The sequence below is a fragment of the Larimichthys crocea genome, chromosome III, assembly GCF_000972845.2.
Source record: "Larimichthys crocea isolate SSNF chromosome III, L_crocea_2.0, whole genome shotgun sequence".
NCBI lineage: Eukaryota > Metazoa > Chordata > Actinopteri > Sciaenidae > Larimichthys > Larimichthys crocea.
Window position 1 is genome coordinate 19987317 of NC_040013.1, and position 18503 is coordinate 20005819.

At 39.6% G+C, this 18503-nt stretch overlaps 1 protein-coding gene across 3 annotated transcripts in view; it reads left to right on the forward strand.

The window, feature by feature from the left end:
• Window positions 1-18503, forward strand: part of rgs7a (regulator of G protein signaling 7a) — a 47651-nt gene that overhangs the window by 12977 nt on the left and 16171 nt on the right. For all 3 annotated transcript variants that reach the window (XM_010731579.3, XM_010731580.3, XM_019269323.2), the window contains exons 3-4: window positions 14341-14437; window positions 18131-18181. In XM_010731579.3, the coding sequence (XP_010729881.1) occupies window positions 14341-14437; window positions 18131-18181 (148 nt within the window). The remainder of the gene's footprint in view (window positions 1-14340; window positions 14438-18130; window positions 18182-18503) is intronic.

Below are 18503 nucleotides of genomic sequence, written 5' to 3' on the forward strand. Positions count from 1 at the left end.
CATTGCTTCCTTTTAAAGGCTCAGATTGCTTTGTCTACCACTGATAATTAGAACATACTGTATATCAGATTCTCCATCTCTTCTCCACTCGGCCTGTAAATCAGTGACTGGACGGTGTTAACGGTGTTTCTCATCTCCCAATAAACCCCCACCCTAGATCTTGTAGACATGTATATTGGCAACACTGCCTCTACTTTCTCGCAGCTTGCGCCGGACAAAAAGATAAAACATGTTATCTAAGCTTGAGGAGAGTGGAAAAAAGAGAAGGTCAGGTTTAACAATGCATTAGGATATGGTGGGAATGGTCTCTCATATTCCTTGCAATGGACTGATTTGATTTGTTGATATTAGCTTGCCTTGCCTGTAATGTCAGCAGAACCCTGTTTGTAAGTGGAAGAGCTGGCATTGGAGTGAGTGAAAGAGGATATGTCAGGGTGAGGATGGATGCAAATGATTTGAATCACCACAGTTTGACAAGAGTTGCTATTAATGAAGCTGTCCTGCATGAATTTATGCACTGAAGCCATTTATTTTTCCCAGTGGCCTCATTGGCAACATCCCTATCCTCTAAATCGTTCATATAAGACAAATTGACAACCATGCGACTCTTGCCTATTATGACATGTCACACTGTACATCCCACTGTAGCGGTGATAAAGTTTTAACCTGCTTCTAATTTAGTGAGGTAGCAATCCAGCTATTTACCTGAAGCGTCACCACCTGATGACGATACGAGTCACTCCATGAGTGATTGTCGTGTCAACAAAGCCTATCATCCATCATCTTCATTGCTCCCTAGTTCAAGTGTCACTTGCGTTAAAGAGTCTGCCCTTATCGGTTTATTGTCTACCCTGACTGTTGTGTCCTCTGAAGTGTGCATGTGTGTGTGCGTGTCCTGTCAGATACCCAGTGCTTGTCTTGTCTCTGTTCTGCAGACAGGAGAAGAAGAATGTCAGCCTGCCAGTATCCAGCTGCTTCTCTCTTATTGGTATTCGTGGCACACATAGCCGTCCTGAGTGTCTGTTGCACGTGCCAAGGAGGAATGTGGGAAATAAGGGGATTGAGAGCGGAGGAGAGAGAGAGAGAGAGTCAGGCCCCTTCCATCTCATGTTATGTGGATCTAAAAATAGAAAGCATCCTCCCGTCTTCTCTATTCCCAGTGCATCTCTGTTTTCATAGCCAGCGTCCCTCCCTGGATCTCCCTCTCTGTTTTCCTCTCATCCTTGTCCTCGCCCTCCTTGTCTCTCAGTTTAGTCTAAGTAAACATTCTCTCCGGTGCCCAGTGATAAGCCTCCTCAAGTGTAATGCCAGACAGTTTGGACACTGCTAACAGGCTTGCCTTGATGAAGGATTAACTATAGGGGTGATTTAATTTAACACTTCGGTATTCCCATGGCCAGACTGCACCAAAACTAAAAGCATGATTATTAAATGCTCCAAAGTACAAACCCCTTTAGTGTCAACAACTGCTGATTGCTAATCATGAATAAGTGCTGAAATCTATTATTACAGTTTTATTAAATTATAAATTAGTATATGTAATTGGCTGTGCATGGCTGATTAATACGTGATAGCATTCTTTTTTTTTTAAAGTCTGTGTATGTACAGCCATTAGCAATTAATTAGATAAACTGTCATATTAATTTTAACTTTTTCATAAAACATCTGAAGGTAGTGCAGCTTTCTTCTTCATTTATCTACTAATTTATGATAGCATGCTGCTTGAGTGATGAAATCATGATAGGTGGGCAGGAGGGATATTGGCTTTCAGTGGATTATGTTCTAGCACATGGCCAACCTTGGCTTAGTCATCGCGCCCACTGCCCGCCCACCAAGACGATGAGAGTGAGAGAGCTAGAGAGTGTTAGAGAAAGAGAGAACGAGAGAGAGAGGCCTTGCCCTGGGAACACTATCCCACCACTAGCCAGGAACACCAGATCATAGTAGACTTAGAAATAGACAGAAATTAGTGTCTAGAAAATAGATAATAGGTAGGTAATACAGGACAAACAAGTGTGTGATATACGGTGCCTTGGGTCACCTGTATCAGAAAAATATTAAACAATAGCTAGCAGCTGTTACTTATCAGCAAATAAAAGTATAAGCAGTTTTATAGTCGATCTTTCCCCACACATAATCAGTATTCTGTTATCGCAACTGCTGATACAAGAGTCACCGATTTCAGAACAATTGCAGTATATATGTAATATTAGAAAAATAACATAAAAGAACAAGATACACAAGATTGAATAACTATATGGCAGACAAAGGCCTTTGGATAAAGGAATTCAAGTTCATCCATTCATTACTAGTTGTGCTTGTTACTGTAACTGCTCATCAGGGTTGCAGTGGGCTGGAGTCTATCCCAGCTGACAAGCTGATGGATGTAAGTTTAAGATTCACTCGCCTTGTAAATTTTTTTTGGTCTCTCACAATTCCTAAGGGAAATATCTGTCTCACTATATTCACTAGCTAGCCAATTTAATATGAACAAATGTAAGTTTATTAACTTTACTTGTTTTTTTCACTCGTTAGACACACCAAGTTAGAACCTTAGTGTGTTTCACGTCATTAGACAATAAACAAGCCTCATGCTTTTACAATTTTAACCAAGATTAAAAAGAAAAGCTCAGTATACTACTGAAATTCTGAAGGTTAGGCTAAAAGCTTTGTTACGCCACTGTAACAGTAAATTTAGGAATTGTATGATACTTTGAAACGTGCTGTGAATACTTAAAGGTTGAGATAGCAGTAACCTACTGGATGGCAAATTTGGAACAAAAAACGCATTAACCGCAGCAATGTCAAACGAGGATAAATGCCAGTGTGTGTGTTTTTTTTGTTTGTTTTTTTTGTTGTTTTTTTTCCCAAGGAGCAGGCATTGCTGGCTGACTACCTCTCATCCATGATTCAATGCTTGTCTCTTTCTCTCGAGGAGAGGGTTGTCCCTCGGGGAGGGGGGATGAGGCGTCGGGGGAAATATTGAACATCCTTCTGCAGCCGCACGCCAGGGACGGTGATTCTCTGGGGATGTAAAGGAGGAAGGAGGCTGTGTGTTCTAAAAAAAAAGCTGTAAAAGTTGATGAAAATACTGTGGAAGCTTTGGATGCAAGTGTCTGTTGGAAACCATCTGGAAAGCTCTAAATGAAATAGGGATAATACCATCTGTCCATCAAAACAGATGACAATACTGCAACTGCTGCTTCTGCTGTTGCGCACGGGAATGCTGCAGAGAAATTATGGAGAAGAAGATGGACTACCAACCAAGTAATATATTATGATAGGTTTTTAATGTTGTTGGTACGATGTGTAAATTGAGATAGATTATTATACATAAACACCTACATTACTTCAGTTTCCTCGAAAGATAACCTTGGGAAGTGAAAGGAACACTACAAATTAATACTCTGCCAAAATGCAGATTTTCGCTTTGCTCAATGTGGCTTGGCAAGGCCATGGATGGATTAGCTTGAGACAGACATCAAGGCTGTACAATAGATGACAATTATCTCTTTCACTCAAATGTGAACCTTTCCTACACCTGATTAGACAGAGATAGCATTCACTCGACTGTTATTGGTCTTTGCTTTCGATTTCCAACTTGGAAATATACCAACTACCCAATGAATTTAGTTTCCGAGTAAACTAGAGGCAAGAAGCATATCACAGCGGCAAGATGTAGCTCATTTTTATCTCCACAGCGCCATGTTTAAATATTTGTTTTTGAGGTCGGGGAGTTTCACACAGAAGCTGTTACTTTTGGATAATATCTATCTTGGGTGAAAATCTACAGCAAAAACAAAATGTAATAGTTGTATACTTCCAAAAAAACACTCCTCCTGCTGCAGATAACAGTATCACAGATGAGGGCGATTAACTGAAGGTGCTCAAAATGAACTAGCTCATATCATGTGTCACCCAAACAAGTCTGCAGAAAAGCACACACTCAAATGCTGAGTTAAAGGCCTGCTGTCGTACAAAGGGGTCAGATGCAATGAAACATTTAAATTGGGGATAACTATGCACACTTTCAGAGTGTCATTCTGTGAGCGCATTCGTGGCATTGCACTCGGTTGCACTCACGAGAAGTGACAGCAGCAATTGTGTGAAAAATGAAAGAAGAGAGCCTGAAAGGGAAGTTCAGATGCTGCGTACCGTCTCACCTCTGCGTACCTGGCAATTTGTCGTGTGAAGAGAGCACGCTTTCGGGATTGTCGGTTTCAGAAAGTGACAGAAATTGTCGGATGCCCCTCAATCTGATATCAGAATGGTGTTGGAGGAGATGAACGAGAACTTCGCTTAAAACATACTGACACCTTTATGAGTCTTACACTACCTCCGATGACAAGTTCAGCATAATAAAATATTCATGTTACTGATTCACTATACAGCATGTGCGCACTTTTCAGCTGTCACATATGTTTGATGTTAATTTCTCCTCCACATCTAATCAGACTGAATGAGTGCATTTAAATTCATTTTGGATCTATTCAATCACAGGACTCTCAGTATATGAACACATTATGTATTAAAGGTTCCCTGCAGAGTTTTAGGGCTATGTTGTGATAGCACACCGAGATACATGATAATGTGCCAACAAAGGCAGGAAAGTAATAAGACTGTAGCAATCAGCACGTTAATTAGACCTCAAGGATGCACACAATGCTTTTTTGTGAGCAACAATAAATAAAAAACAAACAATAAAACTCCACCTTTAACAGCATGAAACAAACCACAATCCAGTTTGATTCAAGTTGATTTTTATTAACTGAAATCGTTATAATTTAGTCACATCATTATGCTTTCAGACAAACTTACAAATGATTCTTGGAGAGAAAGAGCTGCACAAAGAGACGCCACTCAGGTAACCTTAAGCTAATAACACCACATTAAGAATCGAAGATCTTCTTGTTTGCCTACAAACACCAGTCTCACTTTCATCTTTCATCCATTAATAAATCATTAAAAAAGGCTCTCAGTCACACCTTGAGGGGCATTTGAAAGCATCATGGTTGACAGCATCCATTTGTAATCATCCAAATAAACCAAAGTCTGTAGTAAGAAAGCCATCTGTCCTTCACTGTCGATCAGAGCCTGCTTGTTATAATACTGCTGCTGCTGCTGCTGATGTGAGTGTTTAACAGTGGCGTCAGATTTTTCACAGTCTTCCATTATGGAAATAATGGACAAAGCAGAACCATAATGGGGCATTATAAAACACATCAATTGTATTAGTTGTGACGAGAGAGAGGATGCATCGAGGAGGAATAATTATCATCTAAAAAATCTATAGTTTACAGGATGGCAGAGAAACATTTAGTCTCCCCCGGTTTCTTTACACCATACTTTCAAGGTATGTAATGTTATTAGAAATAAAATATATCGACAAATAAAGAAAAAATCAGGAACAAATGTGGGTAGTGAGAGAATATCCTGAAAGGAGAAACAGATGCTTCATTTGACTGATGGCTCAATGCAGCTTGATTGTGTGTACACAAAGAGAAGTGTATTGATGAATACCACCAAAAGCTTATTGAGCACCAAACTGCAGATGTTGTTAAATGGCTAATCATTGGTTTGCAGAATGTGCCTCACAGCTTATAGAAATAAACCTTCAGTTTGGATGAAGTAATTGCCTACACTCCACGCACTGTTGTCACCTGGGCATCTGTTCCTCATGTTCTATGATCCTTGCCTGCTGTGAGACAGACTGTTGTCCATTCTCCATCTGAGAGCATATGAGAAGTGAATGGTTGGATGAATACAACAAAAATGCAAAATTGGCAGCCGTAAGTATAACATGGGAGCAGAGAAAATTCATTTAAGATAAGATGGATTAAAAAATCAGGTTAGGTCATGTGAGGTTAAAGGTGAGCAAAGCAAACAGAGCATGACCATCTGTTGCCAGTCTTTATTGCTTTATTTTTAACATAGTGTAGTTGGGTGAAACGATTTGTCTATTGACAGGAAATGACCACTATTTTGATAATCGATTAATGGTTGAAATATTATGCATTTGTTCCACCAACTGGGTGATGGCTTCGGAGCGGCGTGCTACCCCAGGGTAGAGGTGATGTGATCTTTGGCTGTGAGCCATCCTTGGACATAGCAGACGGATGCTTGTTATTAATGTGGTACAGAATAGTGCAAGCATCACTAGCCGTAATTCACCAATCAGAATAAAACTGTGCAACAAATTGAAAATAACCCAAGAATGTGAAAAATGCAGGGCTGAGTGACGGGGTGAGGTTTTAATAGAGAAGAAGAGGGTAAAGGAGCTTTGTGGTCTGATATAAAACATTTCCTCGAGAAAGTGCTAGACCACTGCCTCTCACATGAAGTCAAGGAAGATGGAGATGGTTAGGATAAGGGGATGTAGCAGATAGCAGGTATAAACCCCCCACCCCCCTGCAGCATTCTGGGGCAATAGGGCCTGTTTTTCAAGATTACTGGGATTGTAGAAACTGGACTGTGCCGTTCTGAGAGTGATGGGAACAAAAAGAAACAGAACAGGAAACAAAAACACCCCTTTTTTCCTATGGGCAGTATCTTTTTCTTTCTCTTTAACCTTTACCATCGGCCTTAGACCCTTGCCCCCTATGATGACCACAGGTTCTTTCTTTCACTCTCATGAATGAGCGAGTGGCGAGCTGCCAAAGACGTCCTTGTGATAGTGGTCACAGACTGTGTTGCTGTGGTAACTCGGAGACTTAAGATTCATGGCATCTATTCAACAACCTTGTCAGCATGAGCTCAATAACTTCCCCAACCTATCTGCAGGGTAATTTTATTTAAGTGGTGCAGTGCTGCACAGGTGCAGGTTTAGGGGCTGGCTAAGTTTGTTGGTATTTAACAAAATGTGGCAACGTTTTGTTCATGCTAGTGAACACTCATTAGCTATTCGAGTGAATATGTGCTGATGTCTGGTTGGTTGTAGTTAACATGGGGTGTTAACATCAAATAGTAATTGTTGACCCTTGAATCCATTCATTTTGTTATTCAGTCACTCAATAGATTTATTCTAACTGATGTAAAGACTTAATGTCACATATATATACACAGTATTAACATAATCGATGAGAGGTGCATGCATTGTGATAATTTGTGTCTTTTTATTGATCATTGTGTTTATAGGTGATAGATGAAACTGTGCAGCCTTTAAGTGAATCCAGTCCTATTTATGTAAAATTATGGAGAAATATTAAAATGTTGTATTTCAGCCATATTACTGATTGATTTGGATGACACCCTGCGGTGATAAATGTGCATGTGAAGCATACATCATATCTACAATGTTGCAATGATAATCTTTTACTTTCTCTGAATATATATTTCATTTGACATTAATAATGAGCACTGATGTGAGGTTTTTCATTTTGTCTTCTATTATCCACAGGCTGCTTCACATTCCTACACACTGTTGTTGATTGATCTGTGATAAAAAGCTCCATCATGCCTGTGCGAAGTTCTTTTGTCTAACAGAGGCTGTTACAGTATGAATGCTTCAGCACAACTTATTTTCTGCATGTTTGGGAGTAAATGAGCGGTTGACCTCTACATTCCAGAGTGGGGACTAGGAAAAGTGTGCAGTGCAGTGTATCATTTACTTGTTTGTGTATGTTTAACGTCTCGGTGAATAGAGAAAGAAAGTCCTTCATTTGGAAACAAACACGAGTGTGCCCTCAGAGATTTAGAGCTTATATAAGAAGTGATAATCTAATCAGGGCTGTTAAAAAAAAGGTGTTTGACTTCATCAAGAGCTGGGACTTCTCGCCTAGATCTAGGTCACCACTGGAGAAGAAAAGCATCACTTAAATATGTCACTATTGTATACAGATACGGAAAGGAAGGACTAGACAAGCACACAACATTGTCTGTTAAAGAGACTAATACCAATGGGTTGATGGTTAGCTCAGTCAGTAGAGCATCCCATGTGCAAAGGCTCAGTCTTTGCTGCAGCGGCCCAGGTTTCGAATCCGACCTGCGGCCCTTTGCTGCGTGTCATTCCCGATCGAATTCCTGTCACTCTTCAGCCGTCTATCAAGTAAAGCTTGAAAAAGGCCAAAAAAATATTTTAAAAAAAACAAAAAAAGGAGACTACCAAGCAAAATCATGTAGTCAGTGGTGGTCTCAGGATGTCAGGGGCAGGGGAACGATTTCCCAACAGGCACCATTTCCATGTGATGCAGCATGAAGGCACTGTTGTCTGCCATGTAGGGCACTTGGTATTGCACTACATCTACATCATTTTCTCCACTGGAAAGGCTCACTAGAGGGTACGCCATCACATTTTCTCCACTAGAAAGGCACCCTCATGGCACTGGCAATTCATCATAATAAACATTGTGTTTTGCCTGTATGGTGCCCTACTCTTATTCCCAAGTATGGCTTCAAGAACATTGTGTTTTTGGATTTGCTCCATAAACAAATGCACCAGCCTGTCTAAAGGAGATGTGTGATTCATTTGTGGAAACATAGCACTTCACTCCACTTTAATGCAGCTGTAGTGTTGACATTCGAGTGGTTTTGTTGGTTTAATATTGATCCTATTAAAAGTTATTGGCTTTTTCTTCTACACGCTTCTGGTGTGTTTGTATGTTTTTTTTCTTTTGGTAAACCACAGCTGGTTTTTGAGCGCATACAAAATGTGAAATTCTATCTCTCAGACTCCACCACAGGTTCTGCCTCCTTCGTGGAGCCAAGCACAGCAGTTCAGAAGGAAATGAGATCAACAAACTTACAAAGACTGTTTTATCTAGTCGAGCTGTCACGCTATATGGCCGCAGGTTCTATTCAGGCTGCTTTCGCAACACCTTAGGCAACCAGACTTGAGCTTGGCGTCACCTATTTTGATGATGTGCTTCTTAAAATATAATAATCCCCCACTTTCTGGGTCCTTAAGCTTTCATAATTTGTGTCTGTGTGTACGTGTGTGCATCCAGTCAGAGTGCATATGCTCTGCTTGCAATGTGAGGGGAATATATGTACTGTCTGCATGTGTTCCTGTGTGATGTGTGAGTCCATATTTGTTGGGAGGAATATCTGTTCTCTTCACGTAGACACATTCGGCTAAAGATAACACTGTCAAGGTAATACCATACTGCCCGTGCATCTGATGCAGTAACATTTACCCATCACGGCGCAGGCAACAAGACCAAGAGAGAGGGGAGATAGGAGAGGGGGAAGAGAAGAAGAAGAAAAGGAGAGCTTTTAATTTCCTCAGCAGCACAGTCAGAAAACTGGAATGAATTCTAGATGAGTTTCCAATTGAATGACAGGGCAAGCTGCGTTTGATTGAGTCTACCAAGAAACACCAAATGTTGATTTATTTTTATAGATACTATAATTGAGGATAAGGAACTAAACTAAATGCATGCTTCCAAGTTACATTTTATTAGTGGACATTATGCCAGTTCTTCATTAAATATGTCTTAAGGGATTTAAAGCGTATGTAGTTAATGATGATCTAATTATCGCTGCTTGAAAAACACATTCATGCTCATCAGATCCTGTGTATTAGTCCTTTTAAGAACTAGTGTTTAGTTTGTCCGTACTGCCACATGGTTGACTCCATAGAAGAGGACATGTGTAGTTACAGCTCCTTAACCTGCCTCAGCAAATCAGATTTCTTGAATCAGATGTTTAAGACAGACTGTGGGATGCTGTGGTAATGACGTATGTGTCAGTAACTCGTAGAGATTTTCAGATGTGGAAACAACTTTGTCTTTCCCAATGCGCCATCAGACTGTCTACATACTGTTGTTCTCTGTGTTGTCCTCCATAGGGCTATGCTAGTAGTATCATGTCTGCTGATGCACTTCCATCACTCTGGATTTTTATGGCGTTGTCGTGCCTCGCGGGTTCAAGTGACTTCTAGGACACTTTGAAATCCAATATAAGTGTCCAGTGTCCAGACTGAGAGGCATCTGTAAAATATAATTGAAATTAAACATGATGAAAATGAAACATGGCTTAAATCCGAGTTGCAAAAATTGCATTTCATGTGGGTTTATTTTTTACTGTTTTTTGCTGTCCAGACTTTCTAAAATCAATCTGGATATGACAAAAACTGGATTTAGACTGGCAGTCCTGGAAGGCCTAAATGTTTTCAAAAACAGTTCTTAGAAATATCTATGCTGAATGATGTTACATATTTTACAGTTGTGACTATATTGAGTAATTAAGGTACTATGTAGTTATACGCCACATTATAATGAAAATGTGATTGAAAAGCTGTATTGCGACAACCGATCACAATTATCTTATCTAATACTTAACAGAATTTGAATCTTAAGTGTTACCAGTTGACATGTTCACCCTCGGTTCCCTATATAAAATACCAGTAGTGCAGTTGTTGTACTGTAAAAGCATAAAGGCATATACAACAATGTCTGGTTTCTGTTTCAACTGTAACAGCAATATTTAATTTGTATCGATTTATTTTGCCAGCGGCAACCATCCTCAAAATGGTTACCAGTAACCATTGCTGTCGAGCCCTGACTTGGTACAAGCTAAAACACTGACCCACATGGACATAGAACGACATCTCTTCCAGCCTCCTTTCTTTCTCACTAGGGTAACTAATAAGGGTCACTTCCAAATGAGCTTTCACAGGACATACAATAACATTTCCCCCTAAAAACCACCTTCCTGATGTGCTTTAGATAGAACCTTTTTAAAAACGAATCCTTTTAACGCCTGGCTTTTCTTAGATACAGCCCGTCAAATAAGGGACTTGTGGTGCACTTAACAACGGCTAAAAAGAAAACTAAGAGGCCAGCATTGATTTACAAACCCAGTTTGAAAATGTTTTTTGCTCCAAATGGTGCTTCAGAACATTCTGATTGCACCCTGAGTGCCCTCAGTGATAGTCTTTGAAGTGCATGGAGCCGTGTGCTGAAGCGCAGTATGTGCTTATATCCGGAGCTTTTGTTAGTCACTTCATATGTACTGAATCCTGTGCCATCATTATTCAATGATTCACACTGTGCAGCCAAAACACTCACTCTTATCTGTTAAGAGGCTGCAGAGACGCAGTCAGACAGCTTTGGGTGGGTGGATGGGTGGGGGACGGAGAGAGAGAGAGAGAGAGAGGATGAGAAAGAGAGACTCTCTTGTGGCAAACGACTCTCCTCTCTTCCTCACAACGTGAAGCCAGAGAGCATCCCGACTTCAAGAGCTTTAGATCCTGAATATTCACGCTGGTGGCATTTTACCATGTGTAGGTGGTGAAGGTTTGCCGAGATAGGAGAGAGTGTGTGAAGTATTGATCACTGTTGTGGTTGTCCTTGTTTGCTCTGTGTCTCACAGTGCCAGCTAACTCTGAGAGAAAGACAGTGAGACATAGATACAGAGAGAAGGTTGGCGTCATGAGGCGCACTTATTCAGCTGGGGTGAGCTGAACACAATTAGGATTCATTTATAGAGATATGTTGAAAAACAACTAAAGAAAAGATTAATTTTCATTTTTAGGTACACCAGTTTTAGATATTACTACTACTACAACAGCAGACTTGAATTATATAACCATATATTAATATGGGAATGGCTTTTGGTTTGATTTCAGCCTGGATGAGTTTCTTAATAAAATTAAACACATATCTCATCATTTCTTCTACCTTTAACTAATGTTGGTTAAAGAACATCAAAGAAAAATTTCCACCTCGGGTATGACTACAGTACCCCCAATTATGTTGTGATCAAATATCAAAGCCTAATATTATAAATCTCTCTTTGAAATCCAACCTTTTTCCTACCTGCTTTGTTAATTCAGTCAGTGACTTCCAACATTTCCCAAAATGACAAATTAACAAAGGAGTGAATGTCTATACTCGCAGCAGAGTCCTTTATTAAAAACGAAACTCTGCATGTGCGCGCAATAAATTGTTGATGTCCATTAGGACATTGATATGTCTTTGTTGTGGCACTGGTATCAGTAGGAGGTTCTCTGGAACAAACCAGACATCAGAAATATGTGAGAATAAGAGAAATCCACCAACAAAACAACAAAATGGAAGCAGAAACATAGAAATAATGGATAGCCAGAAGCATTTTCCCAGCAAGGTCTTGATATTTCTGATAAAATTGAGTTATTTTCATAACAATTTAAACATAAACATGGGTAAACTACTAAGGAATCATTGACCCGCCTCAAGCAGTACATCTATAGAAAGAAAGAGGTTGACAAAAGACACTAAAATACTTTGAAAATGTGTGTTTGTTATCAATTCAGGTCTTTCTTCATTTCTCTTTTTCTCAGTCTTGCTGGCCTTCAACTATCCTCCAGCAGCTCGATAGTTACAGTAGTTGCCTGTGCTCCATCATTGTCAATTAGACTCCAATCACTAACTGGGATGATTTTTAGCTCCAGGGTATTTGACTGGTTACAAGCTTTCATTATATTCTTCTACAGTACTAGCACATGAACTGCTAAAGTAGCAAGTAGTCACCTATTTACATATCAAACGCATTTTTTTTTAATAATCAGAACTGTTCCCTTGTCACCAATATGGCCACAGAAATTCATTTTCTCTCACACGAAACCTTCATTTGTATGAAATAGAATAGGCCGCATTCAAATTGTGTTACCCTTCCCAGATGATTTCCACTGATAAGATGTGTGTAGTCATAGAAAGATGGAGAGGAAAGAAAATTAAGGGGGATGATCCATGAAGACAGACCTGCAGACAGATCTGCTCTTATTGTATCTCTCCAACAGAGGTTCCTATGTTATCTTGACTCTTTCCTCTTCAACAGCACCCCAACAACTCCACCCATTATGTGGTGTTGGCCAAAGATTAGTCAGCTAAATGTTCTATTTAAATCCAGAAACATCACCTTTGTCTCTTAGTACGTGTATTAGATGTTTAATAATTTATGTCACTGAACTTTCTGTACCTTAATTAATCTGAATGGAGTCTAAGATGCTTTAATTTCCACCAGCATGTTAAAAATGAATCACCTTGTCTACTGTGGTCAATTATACCACCTATAATTTTTCTTATAAAAGGACAGGGGTTGTCTAATTGAGAAACACAACCAAACTGGAATATTTTTTGCATTGGACTCCCATTTCCAGTTATTATAGCTTCTTTTCACTGGTTTCGAATTGATTATAAGATTTCATCAAACAAAGCATTGGATTGATTCAAAGATTCACAGGGTCAAACACTCCAGGTAGAGAAGCAGCATGCTTTGTTGTCTGCCACAGTATTACTGTAATGAGCAGTACAAAATTCTGCATATAGTCGCTCTAATGAGGATAATGAGATGGTTTCCCGACCATTTCATTTTGAAGTTCAGACACTGTAACACAAACAAAACAAAAAATTAATTAAACCTAACCTCATGCCCATGACAGCTTCTTTTCAAAATAATCTTTCAGTGATAATGCTACCATTTACAGGCTGGTGTTAAAAATTGGTAAACCTTGTCCTTGACAGAATGACTAGAGCTGAAAAAACAGAGAATTGACTGTCCCCAATGAATAGGCGACCTCTTGGTTTGGAAAATCCTTTACAGGTGGAGGGATATAAAGCACCACATTTTGTGTGTTTGTTAGTACGTGCCCATTAGTGTGATGCTAGGTCATTGACTTGTACATTTTCCAAGTCTTTATTTTTACACTGAGGGAGGAGTTTGGGGAGATCTCTTGGCATCCAATCCGGCTGACATATCGGGGCCATGCTCTACTCTCTGCTTTGCTCCCTTCTGTGTGTGTTCCTGGAAACATGGCTGCCTTGTGTTGCCCTGCCAGGCCCTTGAGACAGCTCCCAGTACATTTCTGTCCCAGTGACGTGTGTGAATGTTTGTGTGTTTGCATGTGTGTGTGCCTGTCTGGGTCTATTTAGCCACAATGCAAAAAAACACTGTAATTTAGTCAATGCTGAACTTTTTCTTTTGACATAAATGTCTTTTGAGTGATGTTCTAAATTGTTCTACAAAGTTCAAATGTGTCACTGTTTTTTGCACTCAAATATACTGTGATGAATAATGACAAGAAACTTCATTGCTAGACTTCCAAAATCCAATAGCTGTTGCAGAACTCAATAAGTGCAGCTTACTGGCAGTTTTATGTGACGAATGACTCAAATCAGAGAGATTTTTCAAAGGAGAGGCAGAAATCTGTAAGCAGCGATTGTTAGTCACTAACTGCCTCACCTCAGACTCTGTCCCTTAGAGACATGGCTGAACCACCAAGGAACCTGGGTGTCTCTGTTTATCTCTTTCTGTCTTGCTCACACACAACCTGCATTTACTAAGGCGGTAAAGTATTTACTCTTTCTCTTGTCCTTTCTCTCCACCCGTCCTCTCCCCTCCCACTGTTCCTGTGTTTCCCAGATGGAGGAAGTAATAGCACGCATGCAGGATGAGAAAAATGGCATCCCCATACGAACAGTGAAAAGTTTTCTAACCAAGATCCCCAGTGTTTTTTCAGGTAAGGCTCTGCTCTTTTCTGTTTTGTTCATCTCTTCTCTTCTCTCCTCCACTTGGCTCCCACTCACTCAAGCACCGCACTAGTACTTTGCCAAACAAAACACAGAAAGTATTTAGAGAGTTGTCCGTTTTGCATTTCACACCTGCAGTGCCAGAATGTCAAGAGGATCATATTGGATTTTCAAGCTGTGCAACCTAATAGAAAAAAAAAATCTATGCTGGATGCTCCACAAGAGATTAGTTAAAATAAACACTATTCAAAACCCAAAAGGAGTGGTCATCCCTGTCATTTTTGCTGTTCATGAAGATAAAAAATAAACAATGTGCTATGTACTGTGATATAAACTAACATTAAACTTACAGTATTATGAAACTAGAAGCTGATACCACCTAATGAAATTCAGACAGACATACACAGTAATAAATTAGTAGTCTGGTGTGTAGGATTTAGCAGAATATATCAGGAGTGGAAAATACTATGCATAAATATGTTTTAATTAGTGTATAACAACCTGAAAATGAGAATCATTATGTTTTTTTACTTTAGATTCAGTCTTTTATGTTTACATGCTACCGGTTCTCTTCCGTCACGCTGAACAGCCATGTTTCCACAACAGGCCAGGACAGACAAATTAAACACTGGCTCTAGATGGGGTCTTTCATATTTTACCCACTTTTTGCAGCCATCATAGTTTCTTCTACATGTTAGGAAGGAGAGGATGGGGTGACGGGATTGAAATAACAATGAAGCACTAAATACAAATAGACAATATACAAAAATCCAATAATTTTCTGTGGAGGTTCTCAGTCATCCAAAAAAAAATCCAATAAAAAGAAAAACAAACAGACATAACATGCCATTAAATCCCACACACTACTCCTTTAAATGTAACCCTCAGATTTTCCTGTAAGTGCTTATTTATGCGAATTGTGCACAAAACTTTTTTTTTTATTTTAGCATGATTTTGCCTCAGGTGCCAATAATCATCATCACAATAATAATGTCACTACCACTGGTCCACATCACTGCTAACTAATGACCACGCTTGGCTTGTCACAACCAGTGACATGTCATGTCCAGGCTCTTTTGACATCAGTGACTAAGATAGGCCACAGACAGATACATAGAACTTAAAATAGTTGAAAAGGAAGTGAACACCGATATATTTAAATTCTGAAATTTAGCTTCAGTGATGTTTGTGGAAAATGACAAATGCTGATACAGTTTCCTTTTTGACAATTGTTTGACAGTTGTGTGTGTGTGTGTCTTTGTTTAGGTTTTGCATCTAGCCAAGCTACAGGCACAGGTAGAGGTAGCAATTAGCGTCACTGGTCACGAATGTAGGAACATGACAGTATTGCAACAATTCATCAGCTCATCTGTTTTGCACTACCTTATATACAGTACATACAGTACTTTATCCACATACCTACTACATTATAATCATAAAAATTACAATATATCTTCATCAAAATGCATGCAATCTATATAAAAAAATAACAACAATCTGGAGCAAAAGTAGCATCAATATTATAATTCAAGAGTCTAATGCTCAGATTTCATACAACGCCCCCAACAAGTACTCCTGGCAGTATATAAGGCTGCAGCAAGGTCACAGTCCTTCTGTAGCTTCCCCTCTGTGAACACTGCCACTCTTGTTCACTGGAGCACTTGACCAATCTGTAAGCACAACAGGCAGGAATGCAACCAAGGTTGCTGCAGTGTGTTATTTCTCTGCACCATTCAGGCCCTCAATTTTTAATAAAATACATTGATTTCTCCTCCTGCCGATATAATACACACCAGCAGTTGCTCTCAAACGACTGCATTGCTGACTAACTGTTGCAAATGTGACGCAAATGTTCTCTCTCTCTCTCTCTCTCTTTGTTTCTCAGTGAGCCAAGTTCTATATTTATTTTTAAAAAAGCTGGTGCATGTATTTGTCAGACACATATTTTTGGAGTGTATACAAATAACATATTTGTATCCTTAAGCCCCGGGTATAGGTCTGTGTATGTACAGTGTGTGTGTGCCTCCTTTATGTGTGTAGAAAAAGAAGTGAGCAGAACCATAGCTCAGAAATAACTTTGCTGCTCTCAGTTTGTTTTATATTCATGCTCACACGCAGACCAGAATTCTGTCAACATTTATATTCAGCAGATTTGCATGTACCATTTACAGTGTATTATAGCATTTCACATATTTTCACTCCTAATTTTACGAGTGAAAATCCTTAAATTCCTCCTTTAATTCTCCTTTGCATACTTTGTGTTGTGTTTACTATTTCTTATTTGCATATTTTCTTTGTCTTCATTAACTATGCTTCTACTAGAACCTCTAAATATTATAATTATGTTAGTTTCCTTATACTTAATATGTTCAAGCATTAATTTGAAGCTGTGCAAGATGCCCTTTGCTGTCCCCTTTTACTATTTGCTGCGGCAGTTATTCAATATTTGCCATTATTATGATCATTAATTATTGATGCGATCACTTATCACTCTGCTTATGTTATTGCCACATTCTCATGCAAACACATGCTTGTGCCTGTGCACACAGACAAACATACACACATGCAGACACACGCACACATGCGCGCCCGCACACGAACACACACACACACACACATGCACAGACCGATCTATGGGCATGATATTAATCAATTTGGTGAACGGTCTTGTTAGAGGATTACCTTACACATCTCATTTGAGCTCTCTCTTAGAAAGTGGGTCAGCTTTGATAGTGTGAAAATGGGGTTGTATTAATGATGTTAATCCGTGTAAAATCTCATCTGGTTATGGGGGCACTGAAAAGCAAAGGGGGTGCTGTGGAAGAGAAATGGAGAGACAAAACACAGACAGACAGACAGACAGAAAGATAGCTTGATGGACAGAGAGACAGCCACAGGGACTGACTTTCTCACTGCATGAATTCCCTCATGTCTCCATTTCACACCTTTTTCTGCCTTCTGTGGCTCTCATCTCCTCAACACACCTTCACCTGTCAGCATGACAGGCAGTAATAATAGCTTGGAAAATATATATTTAGCCAAAGTGCCAAAGTCACATGTTGTGGCGGGGTGTGAAAATGCCCAGGGGGCAGAGGACGCGGGTTATGTTTTTCTGAGATGTGAAAGTGATTCAGTTGCATTCTCAGATGGAGAAGATGAATTGCAAAATGGCATCCACCACAGAAGTTATGTCCATTCTGCTTTTTAAACAAGGATACAGGTGCCTTGTGTTTTTCAGACCCTCCTCTCTGAGACCTGACCTGTTTATACAGTTTTGGTTTGTGACAGCTGGAAATGTTCAACGTGATTCATCGACTTATTAAATGAAACAATTGCAGCTGCAATGTCTGTGCTGTGACTGAGTCAGACAAACTGTGTTGTTACTGTACACAATGGATGCTTCATTATGCCATTGTACCTCTCTGGTCATTTATATTAATGGACTACAGCTTGGAGAGGGTGTCAGAAAAGAAAATTTGGTAATGGATGGCCTATTACCCACCCACATGGTGCAAGGCGAGAGGAATTGGTATGCACTGTGATGATGAGGGGACGTGGGTAGGGTTAAGAGTGGCATTGTTTTCCCTTTCATTTGCATCTATATGCAAAATGGTGTTTCAGCACACTATGAATACATTCGATATGTCAGTGATTCATATTTTTTGTGCTTTCTCTCATTTCAGGTTCTGATATTGTACAGTGGATGATCAAGAATCTGGACATTGAAGATCAAGGTAAAAGAGCTGCTTGATATCGACATATCCTGGGTCAGAGCTTTTTAACTTGGAATGGGCATATGGCAAAGATACTGTGTGAGGTGTGCATGATGCTTTTCAATAAACAACAGAAAGTTTTTATTGTGGTTTGGCTGCTGATTGGGCATCTTTAATAACACGGTAGTTTGTTGGACACGGTTGTTAATTGGAGCTCAGGTAACGCATGTTTGCGTCAAAACCATACTCCTTTTCGGAGCCATAAATCAGTCAAATATGAACACTACACACATTATACACATAGTTTTAGATTTGGTATTACGTACACTGTACGAGGATATCA